At 42.9% G+C, this 23,532-nt stretch overlaps 1 protein-coding gene across 19 annotated transcripts in view; it reads left to right on the top strand.

Moving 5' to 3' along the window:
- The window catches only part of ERC1 (ELKS/RAB6-interacting/CAST family member 1), a 292,154-nt gene that overhangs the window by 424 nt on the left and 268,198 nt on the right, over positions 1–23,532 (top strand). For 17 of the 19 annotated variants that reach the window (XM_053255867.1, XM_053255857.1, XM_053255862.1 and 14 more), the window contains exon 2: positions 8,626–9,435. In XM_053255867.1, coding sequence (XP_053111842.1) covers positions 8,767–9,435 — 669 coding nt within the window. In that variant the 5' untranslated portion in view covers positions 8,626–8,766. Of the gene's footprint in view, positions 1–1,060; positions 1,164–8,625; positions 9,436–23,532 lie in introns of those variants that run through there. The other 2 variants (XM_053255848.1, XM_053255847.1) reach the window with 2 other exon arrangements.

The raw sequence follows: 23,532 nt of genomic DNA on the forward strand, positions 1-23,532 counted from the left end.
TCCCCGCCGAACTGCTTGCCAGCCCCTGCCCCAACTCTCAGACTGCCCTTCCCTGCTGCTGCAGTTGCCTGACACCTCCCGACTAGGAAAAGAACAAAACCTCGCCCCTTGCCAATAAAAGGCGTACATCTAAGACAAAGCTTTGTCGTTCGACCCATGAGAAAATAGCTTTCTTGTGGCGTATCTCCACCTGTTATCGACTGTTAAAGCTAATAAGGAACGCTAGCGTGTCCTGTGTAAGAAATTGAGCTAAGCTTGGAGGCAAAAGTGGCTCTGAAGATCTTGCTGCCTTCAGTTTAGGTGTGGAACACTTACCAATGCCTGCTACCGCCCCCTCGCCCCAATCTGCCTGTCAATATGCTAGTCAAAGCAGCAGAGCCATGCATTGCTCCTTTCTCTGGGGAACTACAAGGTTCTGGAAACTGAGACTGCAATCTTCATATTCAAAATGTAGTGCACTTGAAGGTCTGTGTGTATTGTCATGTGAGAAGGAATGTTCAAAGGACCCACTTAATAATTATGCATTGAATAGGTGTTGTAGATGTTGTGATAAAGGCAGCAATTCACCACAAAGCTCATACATGGAATTGTGAACAGAAAATGTATACTCTCCAGGATTAGCAATTTTTTTCTGGGTGAGGAGTGTTTTCAACAGAGTGTTAGTAAATACCAGTTTTTATTTGTAAGGTAAATGAGTCAGGAGGCAGGATGATTTTCTTTCTATTTCTGTTTTTCCAGATAATATTAGAAGAATATATGTTTCAGGCAATTGAAGTAGGAATTTTCATACCTTTGGAGCTTCATGTACCCTTGGTATATAGGTAGCTTGGTGTGAACCAAGATGTAGCAACTCCAGCAATGTTTGTAAAACATGTATTTCCTCAGGGAGATGCATTATCATCTTGCTGTCTCTAGCTTTACATATTTAGGAAACAGGTGTGCATGCCCATACTTTGAAATATCTTAAAATAGAATTCAATGTGATAGTTGAACTGTGGCTTTTACTTCGTTTCCTGTCCTGTGTCACTTTTTCATAATCTTTTCCTTTATTCTTGTATAGCATATGATGGCCAAGATAGAAGTAAAGTCTTACCAGCTGAAGTTGGGATAGTCATCTCTATTGCAATGGGTCAGTTTTACTAAATTGGACTCATTTAATTCAGGTGACCTTTGGGACTTCATTCCTATTTATAGTTGATTTATAATGTGTTTGTAGGAGGACGCATTGTAAATTCACATTTATAACATGTGTTTAGAAGGACTGAACAGTTTTTCAATCAGGAAGTGTCTACTGCTGGAAGGCATTACTTGAAACTGAAATAACCTTGTATTCTCTCGCAAAAATTGGATGCTCAGGCATTCTCTCCCCCCTACCCCATCATTTGAGTGTAGCAGATGGTATGGCACCTTTTTGCTACTCTTTTTGGGATGTGACTCATTTTTCTTTTTTTGTAGCTGACTTCTCAAAATAAATCTACTTGTAAATAAGGTTGCCAAGTCCTCCCTTCTGGAGAATCTGATTGTGCTTTTAGGCAGAAAGAAACTCGGCAGCTCATGGGCATCCTGCCTAGTTTCCCTACATCCCCTCCTCTTCTTTCCCGTGCCCCCCAGCAACATACAAAACTGGTGCGCCGCCCCCCCCCCCCCCGTGCAGCAACTAGGGAAGTGTGGGCTTAGAGGACTGTTGGAGAAATAGGGATGGATCCTTAGCAGTTGTGTAGTTTCTTGCTGCCTGTAAGCATTTTAAGGGAAACCCAGGATCTCTTGTAGGAGCCTGGCAGCTCTACTTGTAAAGGATATGAAGACCATGGACAAATATTATGTTGGGTTTCCTGAGAAGATATATTTGGTTTGAAGTGTGTGTTTTTCATGTCTGCTTCCATCTTTATGCATTGGTTTACTAATCTGTTTTCAGCCTAGGTAGGTACTGATTTTTAGAATATAAGAGCAAGAATATAGTTCTGTTCTAATGCTGCTGATTTTATGTGCTACAGGATAGTGTGTTGTTCTTCGTTTCTATCTTCTCAGTCACCAGATGCTCTAATTGTAGGATGAACTGCTTCCATAATCCTAATATTGCAACCAGTTTGGTTTTCTGTATGAAAAGAAAGTCTGTTAAGGCCACAAACAATTTTCTGATTTCCTCTTACACAGGAGTATCACACTCAAATGGATAAGAGAACCAGATTCCCATTCACAATTCACTTCTAAAATACCCTGTCCCATCCAGCCCCAGGGTACAACCACTGTGGTCCCTGTAACAGGGATTCCCAGATGTTGACTACAACTCACAGAATCCCCTGCTGCAGTGGCTTTTGCTTGTGGATTATGGGAGTTGTAGTCAACATCTGGGAATCCTTGTTCTAGGGAATACTGGGTGCAACCCTTCCACATCTTGCCTGTCAAAAATCTGTTCACTAGCATCACAGTTTCCCCTAACTTCCGGTTCCTGCCTCCAGCCTAGCATCCCCTACAATCTGAACCTCCTCTCCTTTTCACACTGCTTGCCCTTGAAAAGCCTACTGGAACAGCTGCTCTCACAATATGCCAACCTAAATGTCTGTCACTGCAGACTTTTCAGCTGGTGATAAGCAACCACCACCTATTCCATGTCCTTCTTTGTAATGCTGACAGATTGCAAATTATGCCCTTTCCGTACTCCTTTTCAGCATATGCAGCCATTGGCAGGTCAGCCTCTTTATCATACTAAGTGCATCACTTCCTTGCCTGGAGATGATGTAGTGACCAGTGCTGTAGGAGTGATAGTGCTGTAGGAGTGTCATGGGCACCAAAGTCCAGGCCTTGTGTTTGGCAGCCATACAGTAGCAGACAACGAATTTGTGTGGTGGCTGGGGGGCAGTTTTGTGTGTGCAGCAAGGCAGGGCAGTTTTCTCCAGTCACTAAAGCCCACTGTGCCACATCCGAAAATGTGTTGCTGGGGATTTCCGGATGCTTAGGAACATATTTTCAGGATACAGAATGAGCTACAGAGGGAAGGGGAGGTCAGTGAGAATTGCCCCTCCCTTGTTGTGAGCGCAAAATATGTTTTGGTGCATGTAACATTAATCTGGATGCCAGCTAGCCTATTACACTTAATACCCTAACTCTAGTTATGAATCGATTCCCATAGGTGTATTTGATAGAGCATGGGTCATCCTTTTATCCTTGTATAAGATTCTCCTGTGACTGTTGTGGTTGCTTTTTGTGCTTTTCTCAGCTTGAAAACTTTAAAAGGACAAGATATTGTCTTCTAGGAGCAATGTTCATATCTGTGTTTCTCAATATTGACAGCTGTTATCTTTTAGGATGTCATATGGTGTTCATAGAGAAATGGAGGGCAGGTGACTTTCTTAGGTCCTTATGGTCCTAACTAAGCTGTAGACTTGCAAATTTTCACTGACAGTGACACTTCCAAATAAGTATCTTTATATTCTTGGTGACAGATACCAAGCATGATGGGTTGTTTAAATCAATACAATTTTAATAATTTCAGCCATATTTCATATATTTTCTGAACATATGTATATCTGAATGCATATATTTTTTAATATGTCTGCTAACTGATTTGCTAAAACAATTCAAATATACTTGTTTGCAACTAAATAGAGCCTTAAACAACATAGGAGCATTTCAGAATCTTTAGTCAGCAGCCCATGTGCCACTCAAAAACACAGGTATTTTTGGAATTACAAAAGATGGAATAGTTTTCTGTTTGGAGCTCTCTGCAGACATGCAAGAATACTATGCCAGTTCACTTCTTGAAAGCTGAGGCTGCAATCCTCTGTGTACTTATTTTGGAAATGAGTCCCACTGAAATAATTGGAGCTTACTTCCAAGCACACATGCATAAAAATAAGCTATGAGTGTTCAGAACTTGCTAGAATCAAATTACTGTTCATTAGCTACTATATAAAATATTGTCTCTCCATCAGATAGAAAGTAAATGTTGGTTGTTGGTTTGGGACCTAAAAACAGTGCAGATCTCAAGCAGGAGTGTGCAAACTAGAACTACAGGATTTTGCCTATAGGTTCAGTTCGTGATCTTGGTTGGTTGGATGTCAGTTCCTCCATCTTAGCGTCTTCAGTAGTTTTCTGGTCCCTGAGTCCAGTAGAAGTCCACAGTAATACATGCAATTCATGATTTAACCATGCCATCTATAATATTTAACCTCAGATCAGATGTTTTCCTTCATTGTTCATTCTCTTCCATTGGAAAGCAGCCTTTAGCTGCTTGTATTAAATTAGGGTTTCATTATAGCCCAGGTTGTGGTTAGCTGCATCCAGACCTTTAGCAGTACTCTATCAGCAGAATCTCCTTTCTTGTGTGAACTGTGTCCAGTCTGGACAAAAATTAATTCTGACCTGTTTCAGTGGCTGTAAGCATGTAGGGCACTTCTATACTAATGTCTGAATAGGCCAACAGTAATTGACTGTGCTGCCAACTTCCTCCAAGTGAGTAGATGAGTGGCACACTGAATTGATTTCACCAGTTTTGGTGAAAACCGCTCCCTTTCCCCAGTGTGAGCCTTAGTGTCTAGCAAGAGAAATGCAAATCTAAGTAACTTAGTAATTGGAAGGTAGGGGTGTGTGTACATACACGATAATCATCATCATCTGTCTCTGTAAACCAAAGCCCAGAACATGTCAAACTGGAAATTGGTACTTTGATGAACAGAATAGATATTCCTTAAGAATCATCTTATTTATTTATTTATCTGTCTCTGTAAACCAAACAGATGATAGCAAACTCTTTCGGGTAGTGAAATACAAAACAGATTGTGAGGAGCTCCAAAAGGATCTCTCCAACTGGGGGAGTGGGCAACAAAATGGCAAATGCACCTCAGTGTTGGCAAATATAAAGTGATGCACACTGGGACGAAAAACCCCAATCTCAAGTATATGTTGATGGGATTTGAGATGTAGGTGACTGACCAGGAGAGGGATCCTGGGGTCATGGTGGACAGGTTGTTGAAAGTGTCGACTCAATGTGCGGCAGCTGTGAAAAAGACCAATTCCATGCTAGAGATCATTAGGAAGGGGGTTGAAATAAAACTGCTAATATTATAATGTCCTTCTACAAAACTATGGTGTGGCCACACCTGGAGTACTGCATACAATTCTGGTCACCACATCTAAAAAAGGACACTGTAGAACTGGGAAAGGTGCAGAAGAGGGCAACCAAGATCACCAGGGGCCTAGAGCACCTTTCTTATGAGGCAAGGCTACAACACCTGGGGCTATTTAGTTTAGAAAAAAGATGACTGTGGGGAGACATGATAGAGGATCGATAAAATCATACATGGTGTTGAGAAAGTGGATAGAGAGACATTCTTCTCCCTCTCACATAACACTGGAACCAGGGGTCAGCCCATGAAATTGATTGCCAGGAAATTTAGGACCAACAAACAGGTACTCTTTCACACAACACATAATCAACTTGTGGAATTCTCTGCCACGAGATGTGGTGACGGCCAACAACCTGGATGGCTTTAAGAGGGATAACTTCATGAAGGTCTGGATAACTTCATGAAGGACAAGTCTATCAACGACTTATAATTGGAGGGCTATAGGCCACCTCCAGCCTCAAGGGCAGAATGCCTCTGAGTACTAGTTGCAGGGGAGTAAGAGCAGGAGGGAGGGCATGTCCTCAACTCCTGCTGTAGGCTTCCAGTGGCATCTGGTGGGTCACTGTGTGAAACAGGATGATGGACTTGATGGGCCTTGGGCCTGATCTAGCAGGGCTGTTCTTATGTCAAACCACTTTGCAAATGTTTGTTTACTCCTGCGTACTGGGCAGAGAGGCACCATTTTTACATGGTGATTCTCTTTATTTAGCAGGGGGAGAGTAACTGGCTCTATCCATCCCCAGCACAGTACCTCCAGTGACTGTTGCTGATGTCTATCTTATGTTTCTTTTTAGACGGTGAGCCCTTTGGGGACAGGGATCCATCTTATTTATTTGTTATTTGTTGTTTGTTTATGTAAACCACTTTGGAAACATTTGTTGAAAAGCGGTATATAAATATCAGTAGTGGTAAGTGTGCCTCCACCTCATGCTCATGTTATGACTGCACCCATGCTCTTCATGACCATCTTATTCGAGGTGAACCCAGTCCCTTTGCCATTGGGAACAATGGCTGCAAGGCAGGCTGGGATAGGATCTGGGGTCTTGCTGGGAATCCCGGCCAGCATGTGTTACTCTTGCTGAACTTGGAGATATGTGATTGTCTGCAAAGCCAACCTTGGCTCTCTCTGTAATCTCAGGCTGGGGGAACCTCAGGTTCTGCATAATGTGTGTACCTTGCCACTGAAACCAGTATATGCAGGATTGTTACCAGCATTTCTTACTGGGCAATTTGGTTATTTGGATATTTTTAACTACTTTGACCCAATCCTATGCTATATTGTAACTAATCCCAAGTGCACGTATATGAAGTAATTATATATTCTTCCCCAGTTTATCTCCACATCCCTTTCCTTCCCTTGTGTCTATTTTTAGACTATAAGTCCTAGGGCAGGGACCTGTCTTCTCATTCTGTATAAAGCACCATGAACATGGATGACTGCAAAAATAAGAGTTAAAGGAATATTAAGGAATTAGTTGACCGAGGCGCAGAGCATCTGTGCCCCTAGTTCTCCCTTCCACCTTCTCCATTTCAGGGCTCAGCCAGTCTCCCTCCAATCCCTTCAGCCAGTCTCCCTCACTGCCTCTCCTCTGGCAACTCTCATCCTCCTCACAAGGAGGCTGACGGCCCTGTTTTCATTACCTGCTCGCAGTGGCGCCACTGCCCCCCACGCCAGCTCTCTTCCTTGTGAGGAGCCCAGTGACCCATTTTTGTCAGCTGCTCATGGTGGCACTGCCACCTTCTCCTCAACCTCCCCCGCATCTCTCCCCCTGGCTCTTGTCCTCCCTGTTTCCGCTGCCTACTCAGCTGTCCTCAGCAGCTCGCAATGGTGCCTCCGCCTCCTCAGTCTCCCTTCCTCCTCACCAGCTCTCACAACTCCCATGAAGCGGCTCACATTGGTTCCTCTGCTGCCTCTGTCTCCCTCCCTCCTTCCTCACCAGCTCTCACAACTCCCAACAGTTGCTCGTGAACTCACGCGAGAGCTGTCACACATGGGATTAGTCATGGGCATGCCTTAGAGAATTATATATACAAATGTTTAGGTGCAGGTTGAAATAGTAAAAGATGTCCTGTCAGGTGCTGAGAAAGGCTGCTTTGACTTCTCAGAATCCTATATAATAAAATGCTAGGTGTCTGCGTCTCTGACGGGAGTTCTGGGCATGCGCGGAGCACGTGCGCAGAACACGCCGAAAGAGACAGGGACACAGACGCCGGCCGCCATGTTGGCCGGGAGGAGGAGAAGTGGCGGCCGAGGAGAAGCGGCGGCCGCTGAAGCCGGGCAGGGGGGAAGGGGTGACGGGGGAAGTTGGCCGAGGCGGCGGAGGAGCCAAGGTGTGAGGACACGGAATGGCCGAGGCTGCAGCAGAGCCGCGGCCTCGGCCAGAGGAGGTGGAGGGCCAGGCCGCTAAGCGAAAGAGCTGGCGGGCCATGGCCGTGAGGCGGCGGTGTGCCAGGCCGTGAGGCGGCGGGGGCCGGGGCCGGCCATCCAAGGCGGCCCGGCTGCAGATGACAGGCAGGGGTGGAGACGGAGGGCCCAGCCCGGCCGCGGAGGCCGGCGACGCAAACTGAAGCGGAGGCGAAGGAGGCCGGCGGTGGCGCAGAGGCGGCAGAGGCCCCCCCACCCAAAACCACCGGGGGAGGCGGAGGCCCCCCATCCAAAACCACCACGGAGTCTCCCCCCACCCAAACCAAAACCACCGCAGAGGCCCTCCCCCACCCAAAACCACCGCTGCCCTCCCCCACCCAAAACCACCGCGGAGGCCCCCCACCCAAAACCACCGCGGGAGGCGGAAGGCCCGGGCGTGAGGCGGCGGTGGCGGGGGAGGCCAGAGAAGGCAACTAGCGCCCGTTATTTTAATGGGCTGAAAAATACTAGTCTGTTATAAAGAGTTATCTATAACACCTCATGCCAGTTCTAGGTCTGCTTCATACAGTGGTGTCTGAAATGCTTCTCTATTGTTGTCTGTAGCTTCTCAAGCAGTAGTCCAAAGATCATGTCTCAATTGTCAGTTTAGCAACTGAATTTTAAATAGCAACAGTGAAAGCTAATGAACCACCTTGAAAGACACAGTGCAGGAGTTTTCTGATCATGCATTTTAGAAATATATCTGGCACTGCTTTTATGGTACTGTTTGACTGTGATTTTCACACTTAAACCTTTTCTAGGTTTTATTTTTAAATGAGCGCATAGGGAGTAATATGGCAAAAACCAGTGATAACAAATATGATAGATGGAGACAAAGTAGATGAGCTTGTGGGAGGGATTTAAGGCGGTAGTTGAGAGAGAGCTTTAAAAGTAACCTTAGAGGTATTCTGAATCAATGTATTGTTGAATACAGAGACAAACTATCAAATTTTCAGTCTTCAATAAATATTTTTCATTTTGCATGTTCCTTTTTACATGTTTGAGCCTTTACAAGCTTACTGAATTTTGGAGAAACTAGGAAAATAACAGGACATGTGAGTTGTTGGGGAATTAATGCATTTGTTTCTGTTACAGATGGTTGGTACCAAGAAACAGCTTCAGAAACTGGCAATTGGATCTGCTATAAATATTTGGCCTTAAGTTGACTAGCAACTATAGTCAAGAAACCTCACAGGAAGTCTTTTTACACTGTTATTTTATACCACAAATTCAATCATGTATGGAAGTGCCCGGTCAGTTGGTAAGATTGAACCAAGCAGCCAGAGTCCTGGGCGTTCACCAAGGCTGCCACGATCACCACGGCTTGGCCACCGTCGCACCAACAGCACAGGTGGCAGCTCTGGAAATAGTACTGGGGGTGGTAGTGGCAAAACACTTTCTATGGAAAATATCCAATCCTTAAATGCTGCCTATGCCACTTCAGGCCCTATGTACCTAAGTGACCATGAGAACGTGGGTGCAGACACGCCTAAAAGCACCATGACTCTTGGACGATCTGGTGGGCGTCTGCCTTATGGCGTTAGGATGACTGCTATGGGCAGCAGCCCCAACATTGCCAGTAGTGGGGTTGCCAGTGATACAATTGCGTTTGGAGAGCATCACCTTCCTCCCGTGAGCATGGCGTCCACAGTGCCTCATTCACTGCGCCAGGCCAGAGACAATACTATAATGGACCTCCAGACACAACTCAAGGAAGTGTTGCGGGAAAATGATCTGCTGCGCAAGGATGTAGAGGTGAAGGAAAGCAAGCTTAGTTCCTCTATGAATAGTATCAAGACATTTTGGAGTCCTGAGCTAAAGAAGGAAAGGGCCCTGAGGAAAGATGAAGCATCTAAAATAACCATTTGGAAAGAACAGTATCGCGTTGTACAGGAAGAAAACCAGGTTAGTAATCTAAGGACTTCACCTGAGTGAACGGGAGAAATCTGCAAGGGAATGCAGTTGCTTTAATTGATTTATCTTGGATTGGAGGCACTAGGCTCCATTTAGAATTTGAGCAAGTTGTTCTGTTAATCTAGTTTAGTTTATTCATTCTCACTAGTTTAAGATAGCACTATGCAATATGGAAAGACAATTCCTTGTCTCAGCTGCTGTTTGTGTTACACTAGGCATAGGACAACAAAGAGGGAAAGCATATTCCATCTTCTTTCTTCAAGCCACTATCTCATCCCTATCCATTCTAAAGGTATTCTCCCTATCCAGTCTAAAGGTATTCTCAGTCTAAAGGTGTTCACTGCTTGTATTTTAAAAACTATAAGGAAGTCACCAGAAAGGCTTATAGAGTGGTAACTTGGAAATGGTTGGGATTGTTGGTTACTCTGGAGTTGTCACACACTTACTCAACAGATCTTCCTGGAAGTTGTTGTCAAATGTTTGTGTGAGATATGTGTCTGATTAGTTAGAAGCTTACAAAATTATGAATGATGTGGAGAAAATGAAGGGAAATTATTCATCCTCTTTCAAAATGCTATATTACCTCAGTTGGCAGTACATCTAGGACAGATTTAAAGATGTTTTTCTTCACACAACAAACCACCAGCATACATAATTCATTGCTACAAATCATTGTAGGTCTGCTAGCACCAAAGGCTTTAAAAAGAACTAAGAAAATTAGTAGTTGGTGGATCTATCAAAGATTATTGGCCATGTTAGCTAAAATGAAATTTTCATATTTATAGGCAGTATGAAGGGTGAGAACACTAGGGACAGCTATTGCTACCATGTGGGTGAGGGCTGTAACTCAGTGTTAGAGCATCAGCTTTTGCATGGAGAAGGTCCCAGGTTCACTCTCTAGCATCTCCAGGAACCCTGTCTGAATACTTGAAGAGCCTCTGTGAGTCAGCATAGACCAGAGTTTCATAACTTTGGCCCTCCAGCTGTTTTTGGACTACAACACCCATAATTCTCAGCCACAGTGACCAGTCATCAGGGATTGTGGGAGTTGTAGCCAACATCTGTAGAAGGGGTGAAGTTGTGCAGCTTGAACCAAGGGTTCTCAACCTTGGGTCCCCAGATGTTGTTGGACTTCAACTCCCATAATTGCCAACCAAAGACCATTGGGACTAGGGATGATGGGGGTTGAAATCCAACAACATCTGGGGACCCAAGGTTAAGAACCCTTGGTATAGAGAATAGTGACCTAGATGGATGAATAGCCTAAGTCGGTATAAGGCAAGGAAAACTTACAATAAAATTTTCAGATCACTTGTCTGTTATCCAAGGTATTCCCACCACCTCTGAGCATGGTTTGTGTTATGTTATTTTCTGTATCTCATGATTGATTAGTGTGTGGACTGGATGCATAACAAAACTCTTTATTATTGTTTCTTAATAATGCATAACTATCTAAAAATGTTAATTAGGTTTTCACGGAGCTATGTGAAATATGTATCCTTATGCACATCCAATTCATGCAAAACTAATCGCATGCTTTACTTCTAGGAAATGTTCCTGTTGTCAGAAGGGTTGGTGCAAGAAGCTAGGAAAAAAGCTACTTAAATCATAGTCTTGTATCTTGTCAACCTTTTCTGCATGGACTTCTTTTCCCATAGGGCTGGTTCCGACATCATACAGAACCTTAGTTAAAGCCAGGCTTGGTGTAATATCTCTGAGCATTGGAAATGTGTGTTCCTCCCTTCCATCTCCCAACCAAGCATCCACTTCCCATTTAGGTTAAGATAAGTTGTAATGTCTGAATCCACTGATCTCAACTTATTCTAGCCTGCCTACTCTGTTTATTGTTAGATTTTTATACTGTCTTCCATAAAATTATCCCAAGGTGGCTTACAAATACAATAAAATTCCATAAAATCACATTAAAATATTGAAATCAATTAAAACCACAAAAACACCAAAAGCAACAGCCATAAGAACAAAACAGAGCAGCTGGAAAGGAGATACTGGCAATCTCTAAGGGGTAAAAGCATGAAAAAATAAAAGCATTTTCAGCTATTTTTTAAAAGCAGCCACAGAGGCCAGAGAACAGACATCCACTGGGAGAGCCCTGTCCCACATGCATGACAGTTGAGCCACTTTCATTGTCAGCATATGGAGCAGAGCCCCCTCTGATGACCTTGTTGGTGTGCAGAAACACTTGAACAGGCTGTCCTTCAGATATCCAGGGCCCAAACCTTTAAGCTTTGGGCCCTGGATAAATTAAAGTTGTTCTGTCGAGTCGGTGTCGACTCCTGGTGACCACAGAGCCATGTGGTTTTCTTTGGTAGAACACAGGAGGGGTGTGCCATTGCCATCTCCCGTGTGGTATGAGACTATGCATTTCAGCATCTTCCTATTTCGCTGCTGCCTGATATAGGTGTTTCCCATATTCTGGGAAACATACCAGCAGGGATTCAAACTGGCAACCTCTGTCTTGCTAGGCTAGTTACTTCCCTGCTATACCATTAGATGGCTCCTGGATATATTACTGCTTAGATATATTACTTCAGATAAGCAGAGATTTGAAATTTATTTCAACCTTGGATACAGATAGAGTTTTGAGGCCCTCCTCCAGTACCCCACAAATGCCAGTGTGAACCAAATATATTGGGGGCCCTCAGTCTTGTGGGACCTGAGGGCAGTTTGCCCCTCCCTCTCTGCACTCCTGCCCATCTCCATTATGTCATACCCTCTTAAGATAGAACAATTGCCCTTACTGCTGGTATATTAATCGTGTATGAATTTGAAACAGCACAAAACCACAATTAGCTCAGACTCTGATTTACAAACCGACCTGTGGTTTGCCAGCGTGAAACAAACCAAGTCTTGTGGCTAGGCTCAGGCTCAGGCTGGACATACTGAGAGGGTTCAGATGTCATGTGGAACACCAAATAAAGCTGGACTCCATGCAACATCCCTGGGCTTTGGGAGTGTGAGCTTTGCGTCTCCAGCCATGTGCATACTTTCTATCTAGGTTAAAATAAGCAGAGATTGGGTTTTTTGTCCAAACTGACCAATCTCTGCTTATTCTAACCAACTTGCTTCCATTAACCCAAGATCTGTACCCAAGGATTGAAATGAGTTACAGATCTCAGGTTATCTGAAGCAAGTAGGTTAGAGTAAGCTGCAATTTCTTGGTTTGGACAACATGATCAAGCTCTGCTTATTTTAACCTAAATAGGAAGTTAACACTCATGAGGGGAGGGAGGAGTGCACACCTGAAGCCCAGGGATGTTTTATGGAGCCTGGCTTTGAGGTTCCATGTGGCGTCTGAACTAGTCCATTAAGAAATCATGGTTTAGCTAAACAAACCTTAGCTTGGTACTTTTTCTATTTTTGGTATTTTATTTTTTCAGTCTATTTTTTAGACTGTGAGCCCTTTGGGGACAGGGATCCATTTTATTTATTTATTTCTCTTTGTAAACTGCCCTGAGCCATTTTTGGAAGGGCGGTATAGAAATTGAATGAATAAATAATAATAAATTATGTCTGAACCAACATACATATTGAAGAACATGGACACTTGCCTTCCCTCTCAGGGAGAACATTGATCTACCCAGTAACTTCTGTTTGGGGTTGGGGGTAGGATAAAAAGGTATGACAAAAGATAAGGTGCAAACTAAGACAAAAAGGGAACACTGGAAAGAAGCACTTCTTAATAGTGATTCTAACCATCATCTGACTACAAAGACGCAACACAGCTGCAAATGGCTACAAATTGTTGAGACACTATTTGTGAATATTTTGTTGAAACAGCTTGCCAGATTTTTTTAAAAAAAGCAAAGATGTGGAAAATGTAAATAGTGCCACAAAAGGATATATGGTCTGGTTGTCAATTAAAGCTAAAGTGTGCCATCGAGTCAGTTTCGACTCCTGGCAACCGCAGAGCCCTGTAATTGTCTTTGGTAGAATACAGGATGGGTTTACCATTGCCATCTCCCGCTCAGTATGAGATGATGCCTTTCAGCATCTTCCCATATCGCTGCTGCCCGATATAGGTGTTTCCCATAGTGTGGGAAACATACCAGTGGAGATTTGAACCGGCAACCACTGGCTTGATAATCAAGTCATTTCCCTGCTGCATCATTTAAAAAAATAAATTATGGTTGATTTAATAGAGTAACCCCTCTGTATACACAGGGGAAGTACTATATCTAAATTGTGTTTTGTTTAATGAATGACTTAAATCTGTCTTTTTCTTGGTGATTTAAATTATGATTTAAATAGCCAATTTTAAATCACCTCGGGAGAAAGCCTGACTAAGTTAGTCATGACTAAGCACCATTGAAATAAATGAGACATTGCTAACTTAAATCCCATTAATTTCAGGGGTCATCATTCATGACTTCGTCTGGATCCTGCCCCTTGATTTAAACCAATCCACCCATATGTGGCTGCTGCTTAGATCACTCAAGCAATTTCTTATGCAATTTGAAAAGTGGGCATATTGCCTTTTCTACATCCCATTTCCATCATTCCTTACACCCATTCTAATTCATTTAAGTGAAATGCCAGGGTTTTATTCTCAGAGCCAACTATAATTACAACTGTAAATTGGTAGGATTGTAGAATTGTGATCCAAAAAAGAGAGTACTATTTAAAAGCATAGTGGAGTATGTAATGAGATGTAGAAACTGGGAATGCTAATTAGTAGATTATAGTCAGTTCTCCTCTGTTTTATGCCATCTATAGCAGTTGTAGTTGGCCATTTTTATCCTTTATCACAAAGATCATGATAATGAGATATACTCTAATTAAACAGATTTCTTCACATAGGCTTAGATTTCTTTGAACTAAGCTGAGGGAGTACCTGAAGTTGTCAGTTGGTTAATGTGATAAATGTAAAGATTCAGCCTCTTAAAATATCTGTGCTTAAATAAAAGGCGGGGGGTGGGGAGTGCAGGGTACATTTTCCTTTTTAGATTCCAGATCTCAAATATTTGACGCTTAAAATACTTTCCTGTTGCACTTTTCTTTTGTATACAGGTTTTTCTCTCTCCAGGTTTTCAGGGTTGTTTTTTTCTTTTCCATGTAGTAAAGATAAATTGGAAATCTATATTTATGGGAGTTTCAGATATGCAGGCCCGTCCTTAGGGCGGGGCGACCAGGGCTTGGATGGGCCCTCCACTTGCAAGCGGTGATGCACACTGGCCGAGCGAGCCAGGTCCCAACTCCCAGTTTCCTGCTCTACATGGCCAAGCCGCCACCACACTGCCGCCTCCCTCCCCTGGCCAGGTCTCCTCCTCCTCCTGCTGCAGATTTCATCTGAAGTCTCATGAAAGTCCAAAGTCCCCTCTTGTGAGACATCTGTCGAGATCTACAGGTGGAGACAGAGAGGAGGACTGAGATGGAGGAGGTGGCAGCGGCGGCTCCCAGCAGCAGTAGTAGCGAGAGAACAGGCAAGATGTTGAGGGTGGTGGTAATGGAGGAGGTGCATTCGGATGGCAGGTGCCGCTGGCTGGGACCCCAGTGAAAGCAAAGGAAGAGCTGCCACTGCAGCTCTCCCCCCCCCCTTCCTGCCCTTCTCCAGCCACAGCCAGTGCAGGTGACTTCTAAAAACTTCCTGGGGCTGCGCTTGAGCTGGGCCGGAGACGACAACTCCATCCCACTCGACCGCACCCGTGAGCCCTCGCACGTGGGAGGGAGCCCTCATGCTCAGCCTGTGCACACCACTGGAGCGCCTTGCTCACTGGCATCCGGCGCTTTCACTCTCGCACAGCTGCCTGCGCCTGCAGCCTCAGCGGCAGAGCTGCCCTTTGGATCCTGGGAGAGTGTGCACTGTGCAGGAAGGAGGATGAGCTCTGGTGGGCTCTTCCTTTCCTTTTGCTGGGGTCCCAGCAGCACCTGCCATCTGCCTCCTCCACCATCGCCTCCCTCAACATCTTGCCTGTTCTCTTGCTGCTGACAGTCACTCACTTGTGGGGACAGCCACATCCCGCTGCTTTTGCGCCTGCCTGCTTCTCTTGGGGAACTGACCTCCCCGCCCCTTGAGGGACTAGATCTGTGCCTTCCCCACTAGCAGTACTCTTCTGAGAGTTTCTGTGGCAGTTAATAACTGGATACATGGTGGGTGGGTGTCTGTTTAGCTGATCCTTTTTAGAGTCAAACTTTGACTTCCAGTCTTTGGGATTTGTAATGTTTTGGACCTTGTTTCTTCTTCTTCTTTTCTCCTCCCTTTGGCTAGTGTTAATAGATAAATGTCTCAATTCTCCAAAACTATCTGAGGCAGCTTACAAAATAGTAATCAAAAACCCCACAGAAGAATAAACCATTTAAAACCATTAAAAGAACTGCCTTGGTCATAGTACTTAAATATGTAAACATGCAAGATGGACTGACCAGCTCTCCTTCTTGTGTAATGATACTGGGATGAAGAAGAGTTAAAACAGTAAAGCAAGAGGGGTCACAGAATAGAAAGCTGAGTGCTGATTTCTGATTTAGAGTACTCTTAAAGTGTTGTTGTTGTTGAATGTCTTTATTATCTTTTATAGTTCAGTGCTACAGAAAAGCAAAGCTAATATCTACTTGGCTTCCTCTATTGCCAAAGAGTTCCATAAGTTCTTGTAGCTGATAAGGGAAAATTTGGGCTTTGAGTTTCTTGACTGTTACTGCAGAGGTAATTGGTTTCTAACTTTGGCCTGACAATGTGATCTTACTATACCCTTTTGTCTTGGTTTTACAGAAAAGGTATATTATTTATTTATTTGAAATGTTAAGGGGCCCCTGCACATGCTGATTCGCCCCCAGCCCCGCAGATCTGTGTGTCAGTCAATGTAAAACATTAAAAATCTGGACAGGATGTCATGAACTATTGAATCGAGGGAAAATCTGTTAAAGTTGACAGTGAGGGAAAATTAAGTAATACTTTGTCATATTTGAGCTTTTTTCTAGAAAATGTTATTTAATAACTTTTTTAAAACCATGTTGCTCTTGCCACTGAATGACCAGTTCTCCAGTTTGCATTTTGCCATAGTATGCTTGGTTTCATTGCTGAAGAAGTGAGCAAGGCTAGATGTATAACTTGAAGGCCTTCCTTTTAAACAAATGGCATTTTCATTGGAGAAACCAAAAACTGCCTGTTGCTAGAGATATATATTCAGTTCCAGCTTTGTAGTGCCCAGGATGACAAACATACAAAAATGATACAAGGAGATACTGATATTTTCAGTGTTGCAAGCCCATCTGTTCAGAAATGTCCACTACCTGTTTTCTTGCTGTGGTTTAAATGGTGTTTACCATTTCAATTACATTGTAGCTCAGATTCTTTTAAGGTGTAAAAATGTAGGGCTGAATGTCCTTGCACTTGAGGAATTGACACTTGTTATAAAGAGTAATACTATACGTTTTGAGTGCTTAGCCTGTGTCTAAAGTAAAAGGTAAAGTCTACTGTCGAGTCGGTGTCTACTCCTAGCAACCACAGAGCCCCGTGATTGTTCTTGGTATCTCCCATGCGGTATAGGAAGATGCTGAAAGGCATCATCTCATCTTGCTGCTGCCCGATATAGGGGTTTCCCATAGTCTGGGAAGCATACCAGCAGGGATTTGAACCAGCAACCTCTGGCTTGCTAGTCAAGTCATTTCCCCACTACAATATGGTGCCTTTTACTTCTAACTACTGCAGAGATTTGTCAGGGAGTAGCCTGTGTCTGCTCCCTGACAAATCTCTGCAGTAGTTAGAAGTAAAAGGCACTATATTGTTTGAAACACTGGTTTGCATCTGAAGATCCTAGTCTGAGCAGAAAGCACATGCAGTGATGGTTAGATTTTTCCTGCTCACTTCACTCCTATCTACTTAACCCAAACAGCTGCTCTGGGAAGACTCTGACCTTCTGGAGCCAGTTTTTGGGAAATGCAGTAGAACTGTAACTTTGGGGGAAGTTTGACAGCACCACCCAACATGCCACCGGAAGGTCCTTTTGCTTGTGCAGTGGGATCTTTAAATCCATGCTTGCTTTTATTTCAATTTTGCTGGATTCACTCTCTGCTGATTAAATTGCCCCTGCCCAGTTACCCAGTCATATAGCTCCAATCCTTGTCTCAGTTGTCCATTAATCTTGCATAGAAATATAGTTCCCTCTGGATATATTAGGAGATGGTTATGAGCCAGCCACTATTTGTGGTCACCGCCAGTGCTTCCCTCCCTCAAAAGTGCACTGTTTCTCTCTTCTGCAAAAGCCCCACACAGTACATGCAAGGATTTGTTGTACCTCCAGAAAAAGCAAGAAACAAACTGGAAGCTTAGCAGAAGCTCCTGAATCAGTAATATCAGGCAAACACTCCTGAAAGCTAGCCTGCAGCTTTCCCTGGAACATGCAATGCAGCACTGTGTTGCTCATGTCACACTCTGTGTATGCAGTGAGTTGAAACCATTAAATCTTAACAAGGATCAGAAATGGCTTTTTCACTACAGAATACTAGCTTGAGTGTTAGTATTAAGTTAATTACTGTACTATGCAGCCAGTCACTAGTGGCTGCTAGCAGGGATGCACTCTGTTGACTTGGGGGTTAGGACATATTCATTCTGCTTGAATCTCTAATTAATCTGTGCTCAGAATAATATTTGGACCTATCATTTGCTAACTTTTGCAAGGTTTTTTTGCCCCACTGTTCTGCACATATGGGTACAGAACTATCTGATGATGATCATGATGATGATCATGATGCATTTAAAATAGTTAGCAATGAGAAATTATTAAACATGAATGAAACAAAGCAAGCTTACAAGAAAGAACAAGTAAAGAACCGAGCAGAAAAATAAACCACTGCATGGTCAATATCTGCACAATATAAGTGGAAAATCAAACACCATTAAGACCTGGCAGTGGCTTAAGAATGGCAACTTGAAGAAAGAAACAGAGGGTTAATACTGTCTGTGCAAGAACAGGCACTAAGAACAAATGCAATAAGAGCAAAAGTAGAAAAACAAACAACTGGCACTTAGGGCACCAATACTACTGGGATTATTTTGGTCTTTTTCTGCCACAGCCTTTCAATTTCAATTTGTAGATCTCTATTCTGCTATCCCCTGGTATTGCTATGTTGATTATTTTAACTTGTCTGTCTGTCTTCTCAACTACAGTTATATCTGGTGTATTGTGTGGCAGATGTTTGTCTGTTTGTAGTCAGAAGTCCCATAATATTTTTGCATCTTCGTTTTCTACAACTTTTTATATTTTATGGTCCCACCGATTTTTGGCTACAGGTAGCTTGTATTTTTTGCAGATGTTCCAGTGTATCATCCTTGCTACCTTGTCATGCCTTTGTTTGTAGTCAATCTGTGCGATCTTTTTACAACAGCTGGTTAGGTGGTCCACTGTTTCATCTGCTTCTTTACAAAGGCGGCACTTGCTGTTTGTGGTGGATTTTTTGACTTTTGCTCTTATTGCATTTGTTCTTAGTGCCTGTTCTTGTGCAGCCAGTAGTAAACCCTCTGTTTCTTTCTTCAAGTTGCCATTCTTAAGCCATTGCCAGGTCTTAGTGATGTCTGATTTTCCAGTTATATTGTGCAAATATTGACCATGCAGGGGCTTATTTTTCCATTTTTCTGCTCGCTTCTTGACTTGTTCGTTCTTGTAGGCCTGCTTTGTTTCATTGGTGTTGAATAGTTTCTCCTTATTGACCATTTGAAGTGCATCTTCTTCACTGTCCTTGATATATTTTTCAAGGCCTCTTTTCTCCTCCTCTACTGTTTGATGGACTTGCAGCATTCCTCTTCCACCTGAGCTGCGAGGGAGGTATAGCCTATCTACATCACTGCAGGGGTGCAGAGCATGATTGATGGTCATGATTTCCCTGGTCTTACAATCTAGCGTCTCTAGCTAGATCGTTGTTGTTGTTGTTGTTGTTAATAATAAACTTCTTAGATTATGTCATACATTTGATGTGGGCTCAGTTCTATGGACGCTTATGCCACTGCCACAAATTATATCAGGGTGCTCTAAAACACTTTGCTTTGTTTGGACAAACATGGTTCCTCTTCTGAAAACTACTTCAGTCTGCCCCGCTGAAGTTGAAATGTTTTGTGTCTTCCCCACTCTTCCACCTGCTGTGTCTTCCTAGTTAGATTGTGAGTTTTGGGGACAGAAATCCTTTAGCATTTTGTTCCCTGAATCTCTTGGATAGAGTGATCTTCAGATCTCAAAATAAAAGTGCAAGTAAATTAAAAAGGACCTTGAAAAATACATACCGGACCTCCCAAGCATTTGTGATTAGTCTTAAAATCATGAGCATCTGATTATACTTAATTTTAATGTGTAGGCATTTTTCTAGCTTGTCACTGAAGTGGTGGTTTGACAAGTTCCCTGCTGTGTCTTCATCTGGCACCTACATCAGCAGACGGTCTTGGCAGCATAATGCTACAAAATGTCCATATGTTAGGATATTGGTAATCTTCTCAGGTGTTCTGTCATAGATTTCCCTCTTCAGATTCTGCCAACTAGCATTTTCTCAATAAGATTCTGTATTGTCATTGAACTGTTGACAACATGATTTCCCTTTAAAGAGCCTGGCCCCAACATAGGGAAAAATTGATTTTCTTTTTCAGAAAATAGATTTCTTTAAAATTAGATTTTTAAACACTTATATTAAGTGTTTTTCAACATACCCTGGTTTAAAATGGAATCTGAATTTGCAGACATGTTAGTCTACTCACATGTTGCTTAAAACTAAACCGGTGACCTTTTATCAAGTACACTGTTAAAGCCTGCATTTCTGTGTCGAAGAATGAGCCAGGCTAGAAGTATCTGGTATTTGAGGCCAAGCATTATAAATGACACAATAGGTCATGTATTATAGTAGTGTGTCTATTAACTCAGTCCATCAAACATTTTCATTTGCTTTTCATCTCATAATAATACAGATCCCTCTGGATATAGAGAAAAAGTCCTCTGCTCACTAATATCGACTCTTAATTCTGGGCATTATGTGTACAGAGAAAGCCAAGCAGAAATCCTTACTTTCACAATTGCTCCTGTGTGTCTAAAAAATACAAACCTCTGTAGTCTGGGCATTTTAGAGTGTATTCCTGGATAGTATAAAGCCTTAGTTTAGTTTCAAACTGATATATGTTAATGATTACAATAACCTGTTTGTATAGGAAATATATGAATTACAAAATTATACATCAGGGTTTTTTGTTAACTTAAATCAGTCTGCCCTGAAAGAACCTGACCTCCATTCATAACTTTATAGGAACAACATTTAGCTAATAACTAAAGGAAAAGGTTGCTATGCTAAAGATCACATAGGCTTCAATTATTGTATAAAGATGGAGTAGTGAGAACTGTTGACAGCCAAACAATTAATCCCTTAAAAAGAGCTTAAGTGACAAATCCCACCATCAGAGCTGCTTAAGACATGCCCTCTGATAAAACCGAATCCTCAAGTGAAATCACTTGTCTATTTAAGTAATAAATTAGTTTCTTTTAATTTGTTCTTTGATTTGTGCTGAGTATATGTTCAAAAAATTGGTGAGAGGGGCTACAAGTTGATCCCACATGGTGATTTAAAATAATCCCCCCATCTCCCACTGTTCATGCTTGTTGGAATTCTCTTTGGAATTCCCCCCCCCGCTGCCAATTCAGTCTGCTTCCTTCCTTTCCACCTTCAAAACCTTATTGAGGACACTTCTTTCCCCCCAAGCATTTGCCCTTTAAATCTGTTTTTAAAAAATTCTCGGATGCTGTTCTTGTTTGGTACACCGCCCTGAGTCTGTGGATTGGGTGGTATATTAAATCTTTTAATAAATAAATACATAAGTTGGCATCTTAATTCCCATTTAGCTCCTATCCTATCTTGGAACCAAGAGTAGATGGACAAGCTAGATGTGGAAGAAGGCAATTACAAAGAGAGCTTCCCAGCAACATGCATTTAGTGTCTTGGCTTGCTTATACAATAAGCAGAAGAGCATTTTTGGCTGACTAGAGATCAAAGGGGGGACTGTGCAGACAGTGGTGTTTTTTTTAGGGTGGATGCCAGGCTGGCAGTGGTCCAAGAAATGAAATACCCAAACTTCCAAAAAAGGGAAGACTGGAGACAGGGCAGTAATGTCTGGGGAACCAACTGAAAGGTTAAATTTTTGTTTGATAGGTTGGAATACTACAAATATGAGAATACTAGGAAGGTATTGATTAGTTTACCCACCAATAGAATAAATATGTTGTCAACCAACTTATAACTGAATGCTTATATCGCAAAGCATATATTCAGAATTGATGAGTACTAGGGATGTTCACGAACTGGAGTGCCAAACTGGTTTGGAATGCCGGCGTTCAATCTGGTTCAGAGGCGAGGGGGTCCTTTAAGTGGCAGGGAGGGTGCCCTTACCTGCCCTGCCGCTTCCCCCCCTGCCGGCGCTCTCCCCAAAAGGGTTGGTGCAGGATTGCAGTGTACCTCCCTGCAGCCCCGGTCAGTGTCGTACTGGAAATGGCGAATGCGTGTGCGTGCCATGCACACACTGGCCATTTCCGGTATGACGCTGACCAGGGCTGCAGGGAGATGTGCTGCAGCCCCACGCCAATGTTTGGGGGGAGGGCACCAGCAGGGGGAAAGTGGCAGGACAGGTAAGGGCACTCTCCCTGCAGTGGTTCCTCTAATTTTTTCATCTCTGTGTAGAATGAGTTTTGTTCTGGTCAGCAGTATCAAAGCACTGTGTGTGCACATGCATTCAGAATGGGATCTAAAACTATCAGAAAACTTGCAAACATCAAATGTGCAAACATCAGAAAACTTGTGAGCATGCCCATGTGCACACACCTTAGAGGGAACAGTGGCTCCCTGCCCCTTAAATGACACACACACCCCGCCTCCTGGGAGTGCATGAACCAGTTCATTCATGCACACTCCCAGTGAGTACTGATGTTTAAACATACCCAGATAAACAGGGCTGGATCTATTGCATTAACTGTCATTAAAGCCAAAAGGAGGCTAATGTGATTGTTCACCATAGCTCCAGAATTCCTTTGCCCCGGCTTCAGCTGTGTATTCTCCTCTCCCCATTTATATGTGAGGCTGCTGGGCAAGATCTTACAAAGCTTTGGGTGACTTACATTCTGCTTGTTGACTATTTTTTCTTCTTGATGTATTTCATTTTAGCTCTCTCCTTCCATGTAGCCCATGTCTTGATAGATTGCAATTCTTTTTCTCAGTGAACTGGTAAATAGATCTTCCCAACTCTATTAGTGACAATAGTATTTTGCTATGGCAAATACATACATTTTTTTCAGCTTGTCAAAGGTCAGTATTCCTATAAAAAATAAGTAGCAAAGTATTAGAAATTGCTCTAGGGCAGGTGTGTGTAATACATTGACCATGAACATGTTCTGACCCACAGCTAGCTTGTAATCCAGCTTTCATGGGATTGTATTGCATTTCTTTTATATGCATGTATGAAAAGACTGCCCTAAAATAGCTTCTGTCCCATTCTGTAAAGTCAGAAGCCATTAGGCTGCTACTTGTCAGTTATATTTGACAAGATTACTAGAAAAGAGACATCACTGCACTGAGTGACAAACCTATTGAAGATGGAAAGTAGCGCTTTAGGGCTAAACTAGACAAGACAATGGAGATCTGTGACTGGATCGCCTATCTCTAAATTATATATAAAACAACAATTGGGAGTTTTTCGGGTTGGGACTGTGACATGTGGAGAATTTAACCATTTCCTCATATGCATTTGCTTGATAAAAAATTCCTACCCCAGCTGCTATTTGCATTTTAGAGAAAACTTTGTGGTACCTCCAAGGCCAGTGTCTCCACTGTGATCCTTTAGGCTGAGCGGGGCAGCACCTCCATGGACACATGTTAATATTTCGTACTAGTGTAAGCTGCTTTGGGGCTCATGTAATCTGATAAACAACATAGCCAGTGTAAATAAAATATCAATGCAGTGTTGTGGTAGAGGGAGGATTGATTCCCATAACTTACTTTTTCTAGCATCAGAACCTGGAGGGTTGCTACAGCTTGTTGGTAAAGCACATGTTTTCATGGACAAGTCCTGCCCAAATGAAGAGAACAGAAAGGAACACAAACTCTGGCAAAAGAAATGGA

Source organism: Hemicordylus capensis, chromosome 5, assembly GCF_027244095.1.
Source record: "Hemicordylus capensis ecotype Gifberg chromosome 5, rHemCap1.1.pri, whole genome shotgun sequence".
Lineage (NCBI taxonomy): Eukaryota > Metazoa > Chordata > Lepidosauria > Squamata > Cordylidae > Hemicordylus > Hemicordylus capensis.